Raw genomic sequence first — 12,267 nt, 5'->3', positions numbered from 1 at the left:
TTCTAAAACTTTAATTAACAGACCATGTAAATTTTACATAATTTTAATTAAGTCCTTAATTAATTAGTTCAAAATCGTAATTTTTTTCAAATCCCAATACCAATTTATATGCAATCAAGTCTTATTTGATTTTTTTTTTTTTGAAATAGAAGTTTTACTTGATTTAACTTCTCGTTTTATTTTATCACAAAATTTCTTTATGTGTGTGACCCATTAGATTTCAAGTATATTGACAATAAATATAATTAACTAATTAATTAATTTGAAAGTCAAGAACATTGTCTAGCAACGTGTCAAAACTATCCAAATAATCGAAATGTCAAAAGTGGTTTGACTTAACTTTTCAGTGCATGGTTTGTTAATGAAATTAATATCTTTTCATCATAAATGTCCCAACTTAACATTTGATGCATTAAACATATCTGCTGCAATGCTAAATTATATTAGTTCTAATTTATTAGCTATTGACATATTGAATTAAATTTAAATCTCATTTACTAATTTTATTCAACCTTGCGCAAGGATTTCATTATCAATGCTATCAGAAAACAAATAGTATATTCCCTAATTTAACCTAGGGTGATAAATCATATCTCAATCATATAAACACATTCATACAGTTCCTAATATATCCAATTCATTTCCATTTGTTATTTATGAACCAAGTCACGTATAAGATAAATCAAAATATAAAAGTTTCTATATAAGATTATGTTGGACCTAAGTGTTCTAATCCTTATTTTGATGACTAATAAACAATTGAAGTGCTACTAATTATCTTTAGAAGTATTTGTATAAACTTGTAGGTCCCTGATTTAAATAAATAGAATTGCTGCATTTTCAAGAATAAAAAGTGCCAAGATTGGAAGCATACTACAAAAAAAGGACAAAAATGTAATTTTTAGTTTATGCATTATAAATTTCAATTAATTAATTGTATTGTTCTTTAAGTAATTATTTTTTGGATCAAAATAAAATTTGACGTATGGAGCCTTTTTGAAGATATTTTTCTACCAAATAAGATATTTCAAATTATAGGTTACAAAAATTCAAATAGAATAAAAATTGAAAACTTGTAACTTAGGGTTTTGCTCCATAATTCTTTGAGGGACCTTTGAAATTATTTTTTATTAAACTAAAAAATTTTAAAATATAGGTTACAAGGATTCAAACAAATTGAAAGTCGGAGTTTTGTAACCTAAGTTATGAATTTTTTAAAGATTTAATGAAATATTTTGTGCTCCTAAATCAATGTTAGGCTTCTGAAAGTGCAGAAGCAGAGGTAAAAGTCCCAAATTTTCAGCCGCCAAACATTAGACTTTAAGCCGCCGAAAGTTTATTTTCAAAAAGTTGTATTTTCACCTCCAAAGGTTCGCCACGGAACTTTAACCTTAGATCGTTGAACTTGAGTTTTTTTGAACACAAAATAACATGTATTTCAATTCACAAATGACTCTATTTGCATTTAATACATCTCCAACGATCTATTTATGTTAGAACTATAAATATAATGTGTTTTTTTATATGAAAAAATTTACAACAACCATCTAAGCTCATATTTATTGAGATTCAAGCTTTTGACACTCTTTTTCTCTCTAAACTTTGAGCCATATCATTAATTTATTGAAAGGTTGCTTTGAGTTATAATTGGTTTGTGTTTTGAAATTGAGTGATGGTTGTTGAGTGAATTTATTATAATGGGTGTGATTTTGAATAAATGATTGCTCTTGTGAGAAAAAGAGAATTTATATAGAGTAAGGATTTTACTTTAGAATTGTAAGGAGTTTTAATCTTCATCTAAAAAAAATTTGATAGTGAAATTAAACTGTCAAGTAGAGTCTTGATGAGAGGATGTAGACTTGGGATAGTTGAACCTATGTAAATCTTTGTGTTCATTATCACTCTTCCTTCCTTATTCTTTTTTAATTTATGATTTTAGCCTTTAATTTTTTTATAAACTCAATTCACCCCTTTTTGAGTTGCTTCAAGAGACGACAGATTATTTATTAATTTCAAATTAAAGAATCATTTACACAACTTTTATTTAAGTAATCAACAGACATATAATATTTTTCATATAAATTTCTGAGGCGGATTTTAGTGCACTTATTCATAAAATAAACATTTATATACTAGTTATAGATATTTAACATATCTCCACCTATGAAATCAGTTGTTTTCTCTAAAAGGAAAGAATATAATATGTATCAGTCTCAACAGGTTTAATAATTGTGCAATTATGATAAGAATATCGATAAGAAATATTTAGAGACATTACTTAAATGTAATAAGAATTTTATAATTATAACCACATTATAATTTTATCTCCACAATAATATAGTCTCGTAAACTTTATTTTTATTCGAAATTTAATTAAATTAACACTAAAAATAAATAACGGACTTTATTTTTATTCAAAATTTAATTAAATTAATATTAAAAATAAATAACGATATTTATATAATATATTTAAATATTTAAAATATATGAAAAATAATATCAAAATACAATCAATATTAGATTGACCGTAGGGTACAATCATCTTCATCCATGACTGAATCACGAAGAAGTGCTTTCACTAAGACAAAATTCATTAAAAGCTCTTGAGTTGAGGTTCTAGGAAATTTCTCTTGCAAGGCGTATTACGTATGCTCAATCGTTTCTTTCGACCATATCCATGTATGCCATGGAAGTTACCTATATGCCTTCTGCTATTTGTGATGAGATTGACAAGATGTGAAGAAGCTTTATCTGGAGAAGCGCAAAAGAAAGGTCGCTCTTGTTCTCTGGAATCGGCTTAGGATTACTCTTCCTAAGGATATGGGAGGTCTTGGATTCCATGGTGCATACCTTGTGAATAAGTCTTTTATATTGAAAGTTGCTTGGGAATTGTTAATAATAATTAAGACCTTTGGGCACAAGTTCTGTGATCCAAATATAACATTGTGGGAAATTTCATTTCGACACAGGCAAGGAAAGTGCGGTGCTCTAACGTGTGGACGAGGTAAATGCAGTTTGGGCTGACCTTAGAGATTGCTTGGGCTGGTCGGTTGGGAATGGAGAGTCCATCAATTTTTGGAATGACAACTGGTTACTGAATGGCAGTAAACTCATTGATTGTACTAGAGTTCAAGTCCAACCATGTTTGCTGTCAGACTCGCTTGCTCAATACTGTAGTGTTGATACAGGATGGCGATGGAGCCAAATGGAGCAGTTCCTTCTAGCTGTGTTGCTATTACACCTGTCCACTATTAGTTTTGCACTCAACAGTGGTGACCGAGATAAGTTGTATTGGAAGGTCTCTAGCTCTGGGAGGTTCACCATTAAATCTGCTTACGCTTTTAATTATGCATGTTTACTAGGTGTGATCTTAATCTCTAATTTTTCTATATGAAGGCTTGATTATTATGCATGAGACTCATGCATGTGGTTATGCATGCAAGCTGACCATGTTTGGATGTCCAGCTTGCACCAAAATATGCAGTTCGACATTCATAGTGTCGAACTACGCTTTGTTCGGCACTATGAATGTCGAACATACTTGTTCGGCAGAATTCAAAAATATTTTCGGAACTTACATGATGTGATAATAAGTTTTTAAATTATGTATGATATGAAAAAAAGCTCAACTATAGGGAAGCATGTAATTAACAATAGGAAATTTTCTTTTATTGGATTTTTTTTTATTACAGTACACACCAATACTCGCAAATAATAAATTACTAAACAATACGTTTAAACAGAGAATGTAAATGCCCATTAAAACTACAAGAATTTATTTACTAAGTGGCCATTGAAAGAAAGAAAAAGCTTGTAATCTCGATCACCGTTATCATATTATAATGGCAAAGATGCAAAAGCTGCAATCTTAAGAAGATAGGCTTTTGAGAGCATTGGGAAGAGAGGGATTGGTGAGACTGTAGCCTCCGTCAACCACCAAGTTGATTCCACTCACGTACTTGGATTCGTCACTTGCTAGATACAAGGCTGCATTTGCTACATCTTCCGGTTCCAAAACCACTCCTTTCAAATTTCCTGCTGAAGAAAATAAATCTTCAGCCTCTTTCTTCCCCAAATTCAAATGTTTTGTGAGCGATGGAGTTACAACGCCAGCAGGTGAAATACTGTTAACCCTTATTCCATATTGCCCCAACTCCACAGCTAAGTTCTTGGCAAGCCCTACCACTGCATGTTTCGAAGCTGTATATGCATTTGATGCAGTATCTGTGAAACATACAGAAACTAGACTTGAAGTGAAGAGTATGCAACCTTTCTTAGCTGGGATCATCACTCTTGCGGCATGTTTGGCTCCGAAGAAGCTACCAAACACATTCACATCAAACACCCACTTAAAATTTTCACTGTTCGAAGTAGATATTCCTGATTCTGGGCCACCTCCAATTCCAGCATTGTTGAACATGATATCGAGCTTCCCATACCTGGAGACTGCTGTATCCACAGCATTTTTAACGTCAGACTCAGAAGTTACATCGCAGTGGACATAAGAGATGGTTTCTTCGGAGCTGAATTCTTGGCAGATGGCGTGCCCAAGCTCGTCTTGGACATCTGCAATGAGTACTTTAGCTCCTTGTTGGACAAATACTCTGGAGATGCTCTCACCTATTCCACTAGCTGCACCAGTTATCAGTGCTACCTTGCCTTCTAACCTGCAAAAAGGCAGTTTATTGCAAAGATTTCTTTAGGAAAACGTGAAAAGTACGAGGTAAGTGATGGATAAAAGGATATTGAGAAATAAGAATTAATAATGTTTTTTTACCTTCTAGAGGTGGAGGTTGATGATGAATGGCTTGAACTCATCTTTTCTTTTTGCAAAGTTGATCGATGTTATTTTACGTAAAAGAAGAGATTGTATTATGCTTGTGAATCGATTATGTCTTTCTTGATTGTAGACGAGACCTTTTATAGGGTAATGAACAACTTATTCTCTATGACTCCGTTGGGTAATACTATCTGTAATGGCGATTTTACCAATAAATAGTTATTTACCCTAAACACTACGTACTTTTTAAACTTACTATGGAACAGAGTTTATATCCTTCAGGCAAGTGTGGTTTGAAGATCCATGAATGGTAATATTTCTACGTTGACATATCACATCGTGAGCTGGAAAACTGTGGCGGCTGCTTTAAAATCAGAAAATGCAGGCTGCCGATGGATGATGACATTGTTCGCCAATTCAAATAGCCTAATCGAAGAATTCTGGTATGTGTTAATGGAGACGTGGTGGCTGTGATCAATTTTGCAATTGGGTTGTTGTTGTTCAGGTGTTCTTCAGCTCTAGAAATTGTCCAAATAAACTATTTGGCGAGTTGGTCATTTTTGCACGCATCAAATTCTTTTTATTTCCATTTGGATAAAATTGAAAACATGGTCATGTCAATAATTTCCTGGTAAAGGCCTTGTAAAAAATTGCAATTTCATTTCGGAAAAATTATATGAAATTGAAGTTTTTTTTTTTTCTTTCTAACTTTATTCAAATGCCTGAAATTGAATTGGGTGAATGTCTTTTCATGATGTAGCAATCCGTGTTAATTTGGATAGAAAATTTTGAAATATGAAATTTAAATTTGATAAAATATATATTTTATTCCACTAATTAAAGTATATCTTAAAATTTATAATTAAATATAGAATGTATCATACCTAAAATTGAATTTGAAATAATTTATAAAATAGTGTTTCAAATTTACTACAACTCTTAATAAATAAAATTGTGCAGTTTAAAGTTTTTAATTCATTAATAATTTATGCTAAAACTAAATTTAAATCCTTACTTTCAAGTATAAATACGTAAAAATAATATATGAATTTGCTTATTATGAATGAGGAAATTATTGAGTCTTTTTCTTATGCAGTTAGCCGCCGATTTTGATTTTTATTTCTTTCTTTTTAGCCCTTCCATCTGATTTTATTTATTTATTCATTTTACTATTAAATTTTAGCATTTAAAATCATAAGAGAGTATTTTACCTTCCATTTGAAATCACAAATTTCATAAAAATTTATTTGATTTACTTTTTTTTATAAATTTTTATTAAAAATAAAAAATTTAAATTTTTTAACTCGAAAATTTTTTGTTATTTATAAACATAAAATTATAAATAATTTTATTAAAATTTATTAAAATTTTTTTTGTTAAAATTATTCATACCAAATGTGAAATTGTAATATGAAAAAAAAACAAAAAAAAAGAAAATTCAGTTTTGAAAAATCAGAATTGAAAACTGATGCCTTGGACCAACTCAACTGAGTAATCCAATTTTATTCATATGACTATCCTCCATTCTTTTAATATGATTTAAGCATGATCGGATTATAAATATATTGTACTTGCATTTCAGCTTTTTACGAGTATAATCATTAATCCTCTATTTAAAATAAAAAAGTTTTACAATAATTCAATTTAATTATTTTTTTTTATAATTCTCTTGTTTTAGAATAAAGGAAATCAATTTTTTTTCAACCTAAAAAATTTTTGAACTGAAAATTATTATTATTTTTTTTTAAATGGGGATTGGGAATGCATGAAAACAAATTTATGTGTAATTTTATAAAAAATTCATTTAAATTATTTTTATTACAAAATCATTCATTCCAAAAATAGAAGATAAATTCCCACGTATAACTACTTCAAAATTACAAATTCTGCTCAATTATAATAGTTTATTCACTATGCATTAAACTTTCTACTCAAGTTTTCCTCCGGTGTCCTTTTATGACTCGATAGTCTCGCCTTTTCCTCTTCCTTAAACCTAACTTCTTCTTTCCCTTCCCCATGAAAGACGATCTGCGTTAATTGACTATCGACGAAGAAGAAGAAGATGTTGTTGTCTCTATTAAAAGTTTCAGAGATATTCCGATCATCACTTGTGATTTCTGTATGGTGGGGATGTTTCTCACATACAATCCAATCAATTTTTAGAATATGCAGACCTCTTTGATAGATTTATGGTGGTAATCCTCGGACAATTATTGTATTGAAGGATTTTGTTCCTAGTTACAAGTCGAATATTTTATTTTTGATGGAAACAAAAGCTCTTAGTTCTCGTATGGAATTTTTTCGTAATTTTTTACATTTTGATGGTTGTTTCTCGGTTAATAGACAAGGATTGGGAGGAAATCTTTCGTTAATGTGAAAGAGTCATGGGTCTGTTTTTGTAGTTGGCTTTTCTTCAAATTTTATTGATTCAGTTGTTTCGGAAGGTAATGTTCAATGGAAGTTTACTAGTTGTTATGGGTTTCCGGAATCACAACGATGACGTCAGTCTTGAAACCTTATTCGAGTTTTATCTCATAGAAACTCTCTTCCGTGACTTTGTTCAGGAGACAGGCACTTGATGAGCATTTTTGCCAAATTATCTTATGCAGTGATTTGATTTTGAATGATTGTAAATTTTTGTTAGGCTCTAAAACTGATATTTCTGTTAGATGAGTTCATCGTAATGCTACTCTAACTGCTCATATTTTGCCTAGAGAATCTATCAGGCATAATCGTCTCTCTATTTGGAATGATATCTCTCTTTATTTGATAGAATTTTATTAATACAATCAGTAGTTTTGCTTTAAAAAAAAAAATTACAAATTCTACTCGTCCGTGAAATCAAGCATTATCCTATCTAGACTAAAATCTTTTCAGAGCACTCACTTCCATTTATGGCAAATTATTAAGTATGCCTAGTGTATGTGCAGTTCTTACGAAGTGAATCCTATATTATGATTGTAATAGTCGGCTGCTTGCTTAACGTGGGAATACATCCCACATCGGCGAAGTACTGAAAATTCGAATTGTATATAATAATTAGTATGAAATTACTAAATAATTTGGGTTAACCATTTTGGATCGAGTTAGTTTAGACCGGGTGATCAAGCATAATTTAGCCACATTTTTATCATAATTATTATTGTTTATTTACACATTTTTTAGTTTAATTTATGATTTTTATCTTGTTTTTACAGAAAAGGAAGAAATTGGAAAATTGGAGAAAAAGTGCAGAAAATTGACAGAAAAGTGATTGGGTCAGTGATTTGCCCAAAACACTCAAATCACCGGGCAAATCACTTTGACAGCAGAAACCTGGAGGCAACAGGCAGAAGTGATATGGGCAAGTGATTTGCCCAAGACACTCGAAGACACTGGCCAAATCACTCGCAGAAGACAGAGAGCAAAAAACTGGACTGACTCACAGAAAAGTGATTGGATCAGTGATTTGCCCAAAACACTCAAATCACCGGGCAAATCACTTTGACAGCAGAAACTGACAGAAGAGTGGGAAATTGGGCAGAAAACAGAAATCTGAATTTTCAGAAGTCCAATTCCAACCCAATCACTACCAACATAAAACCAAGAGCCACGAAAGAGCTTCTCATCCAAGAAATTCCAATTGCAATTAAATTCAACATCAAAAGAAGAGTCAAACACCAAATCAAAAAGGGATTTTGAAACCCTAGATGGATGGAATTCTTCAACTATAAAAGGAGAGTCTCTAAACCAGCAGGGGGATCTTCTGATCATCTCTCAGCTTCAGAAACTCTCCAGAAACGCAGCAATCTCTTCTTTCTTTTTTTTTCTTTTGTGATTTTATCCACCATGAGTGGCTAAACACTTTCCTTTCTAGTTGAAGTTGGTGAATTTCAGATTTTGTGATGAATTGGGAGATTTAAATCTCCATTGTTAAACTTCTATTTATTATCAATATTTATGCAATTTGAGCTTTCCATAATTATTACTTTGCTTTTAGAATCAATAAGGGCCCATTGCTTTTAAATTGCTTAAGTAATATTGTTTGAATGATTTAGGTCCGTAATTGCTTAGGTTGTTCAAATACACATTTAATCAAATTGCATAATCTAAACTTGACCACGCGGTTGGCAAGGATAAAATTGGGTTTCTCTAAGTCTTAATGCAGTCAACAGTTGTTCGATGCTACAAGTTGCCAAGGACGTTGTAATACCCGGCTAGACTCTGGTATCGGAATTCCTACCGTCCGGTGGAATCTCGGATGTCGGAAGCCTCTAGTAGGGTAGAAACATGTTTTCATAAAATGTTTTAAAGCATTTCATGGTTTTAAGTATGAAAATTAAATGAGTTTTTGCATGAAAAGTCTTTGGAGGAAAACCCAGGTTCGGCCGCCGAAAGTCAAGTTTGGCCGCCGAACATGCATGCGTTTTTGGAGGCACGTTAGGCCCCCGAAAGCATGAGTGAGGGAAGTTCAGGTTCGGCCGCCGAAAGTCAAGTTCGGCCGCCGAACATGGCATGCGTGCGGAGGCACTTTCGGCCCCCGAACGTGGTCTGGCCAGCCACTATAAAAGGGGCACTTAGCTGAAATGGGCGAGCTTTCTCCCATTTTCGGCCACAGCTAGCTTCCGACCTCCCTCTTCCCAATCCAGTGTTCTTCCTTCAAATCCCCACCTTTTTTCTTGAGTTTTAAGCTTGCATTGAAGGTTTTGAACTTTTGAAACAAGTTTTGGAGCTTTGGGAACTCAAGAGCTCATTTTCGTGGATCTCCAAGTCTAGGTCGTCTCTCTCTCGATCTTCAAGAGGTAAGAGTCGATCTTAAGCCTTTAGCATATTTTAAGTAAGTTTTAAGTAGATCTAAGGGGTAGAAATGCATGATAGGCTTTAAGTTGAGTTTATGGGTTTGATGTATGTTCTTGAGCAATGTGGCTTGCTTGTGTGTTGTAGTTGGGGTTTAAGTTAGTTTGAGGCCCCTAGGAGCTTGTATGCTTGTGTATGAGTGTTGTAGAAGAGTTTTATGCATGATTAGGAAGTTTGGGAAACTTGGAGGCAAGAGGAGCCAAGTTTCTGCCCTTTGGCAGAAACCAGGTTCGGCAGCCGAAGGGAGTTTCGGCCGCCGAACATGGCTTGAGAGGCAGCTTTAGGCTGCCGAAGCTTGCCCCCGAAAGTTGGAGTTTCGGCTCTGTCCGAGACTTTCGACCGCCGAAGATGCCGGCGAACATGCATGAGTTTCGTCTCTGTCTGGGAGTTTCGGCCGCCGAAGGTGCCGCCGAACCTGCCTGACTTTCGGCTCTGGAGGGACTTCCGGCCGCCGAAGGTGCCGCCGAAAGTGCCCTGTCCAGCCTTTTCTTGCATGTTTTCTAGGGGTGTTTTGAGGTGTTTTTAGGAGGTTTTTGGGGGTATGTTTAGAGTCTTGTTTATGTTTGTTTGGTACCTCATTTAAGTCCACCTGTGTAGGTTCGGACCCGAGGAACCGAGACCCCCGGCAGTGAGATAGCTACCTTTGAGTTGTTAAAGCTTCAGTCGTCAGGTGAGTGGAACAACCCCTTAAGTTTTAAAGTAAAGTAAAGTAAATAAATAAATGAATGAATCATAAAGCATTGCCCATGCATCACTAATGCCATGCAATATTTCAGGATGTTTGCATTAGAATTCACGAATATGCTGCATTGCATAAATTGATGTTGATGTGGATGGTTGATTGGATGATCCATAGTCCTCGATATGTTATGATGAGATATGGCATGTTATGTATGAAAGTCCAGGTTGTACCCATTCTACGTCCCTGGCACAAAGAAAGAGAAAGACCGGTTGACCCATTCTACGTCCCGGCATATTAGAATGTTATGTTATGATGTATTATGTAAGAGAAAGACCGGTTGACCCATTCTACGTCCCGGCACTTTGGAAAGGAAGAGGACTAATGGTGACAATACCATCCTTTATGTGATTAGCTGTGATGTGTTGCATTTCATGAAAGCATAAAAACAAAAAAAGTTAAATAATATGTGGAAATAAAATAAAATAAATAATAATAATAATGATAATAAAAAGAATAATAAAATAAAATGAATAATAAATAATGAATAAGAATAAAGGAAATAATAAAATCAATGTTTTTAGTTTCTGCTCATTGGGCTTTATAGCTCACCCCCTCTCCCCTAACCCCAGTCTTGCAGGTGCAGAGTAGATAGAGAAGTCAGCAGAGTAAGAGAAGTTTATGTAATAGCTTAGCTGTGGACATGGTTTGTTTGTAATGTAAAAGTATGATATGTAATGTAATGAAAGTTTAATAGTGTGCTTGACTAGAGTCTTTTGTATTCCCTGTACACATGGTCTTGTATGAGATATAATGTTTTTATGATGCCTATGTAACCCAAGCCTATGTTATGTTATGTTACCACATTGGAGTATTTGACGAGGACTCCAATGAGAGGTTTATGTTATGTTTGTGCATGCACAGGCTAGGCTTGGCAATGAAATGTATGAATGAAAGAAAAGTTTTAAATTTTTATGTATGTTGTTGACCATGTATGGGATTAAACAGGTTCACAGGATGTATGTTTGGCTTGCTACGGGTTCTGGCGGCCTTAAGCCGACCTGAATCCTAGCGCCGGTAGCGGTCCGGTTTCCGGGTCGTTACTGAGTGGTATCAGAGCCCTAGGTTCATATGGTCGGACCTAGAGTGTCGGGCTCATAGATGTTATAGAAAGTCAAGCACAATAGGAAATCATGTCCACTAGGATAGGATGTAGAGTCCTGTCTAGAATGAAAGTATGTATGCCATGAGATATGCTATGAATATAATGTGTATATGATGTGGGTTCATGTGTTTCCACATGAACCATTTGATGCTAATGTTTTGTTATCTGTGCTGTTTTTCAGTAAACAGAATGCGCGGAACTCGTCGATCGGCTAGATTGACTAGAGTACCACCGGAGGATGAGGGCACGAGCGCCCGTCCTCCAGCATTGCCAAGGGCAATGTCAAGTAGGTCCAACAGGGACAGAGCAGTGGGAGACCCTAGAAGGTCTCTGGATCTGGGTAGAAACAGATCAGTAAGAGGAACGGTTCAAGGAGGCAAGTCAGTGGATGTGGGAGAAGAGATGGATGTGGATCAGAGGAGGGATGGTAATCTTGGTGTGAGCATGCCAGAAGAAGGCATGGGTGAGTCTCAGGGAGGCACTCAGGCCTCGGGGTTTGTTCCACCACCCCAGTACCCACCTTTTTCACCATACCCCGGGTATTCGATGGGAGGTACATCGGATTACCCCAGTTTTAATCCTTACCCTTCTCACATGCCATACCCACCTTTCCACCCACAGTATCCACAATACCCTATGTACCCACCTCAACCCTCCTATCCAGGCACAACAAACCCTATCCCAGGGGATGTTGCACCACCACCACCAGCAGAACCCACAGTTCCAGAAACCCTAAGACCTCAGCCTAGCTCATCTGGAGGGAGCAAAGTCAAGATGACTGACTACATAAAGTTGGGTGCTCCCCAG

The 12,267-nt window shown here is 34.8% G+C and overlaps 1 protein-coding gene across 1 annotated transcript; it reads right to left on the bottom strand.

The window, feature by feature from the left end:
• Positions 1–3,683: 3,683 nt before the first annotated feature.
• LOC110621716 (secoisolariciresinol dehydrogenase) lies at positions 3,684–5,247 on the bottom strand. Its single transcript, XM_021766003.2, has 2 exons — positions 4,778–5,247; positions 3,684–4,667 (listed from the first exon to the last, which is right to left on the bottom strand). Exons 1-2 carry the CDS (start codon positions 4,816–4,818, stop codon positions 3,869–3,871), a joined length of 840 nt encoding a protein of 279 aa, XP_021621695.1. The 5' UTR covers positions 4,819–5,247; the 3' UTR covers positions 3,684–3,868.
• Between the last annotated feature and the right edge of the window lie 7,020 nt (positions 5,248–12,267).

Source organism: Manihot esculenta, chromosome 8 (genome assembly GCF_001659605.2).
Source record: "Manihot esculenta cultivar AM560-2 chromosome 8, M.esculenta_v8, whole genome shotgun sequence".
In the NCBI taxonomy this organism is placed as follows: domain Eukaryota; kingdom Viridiplantae; phylum Streptophyta; class Magnoliopsida; order Malpighiales; family Euphorbiaceae; genus Manihot; species Manihot esculenta.
Note: the sequence above shows the minus strand (reverse complement) of the source record. Positions and strands in the feature narration are given on the sequence as shown.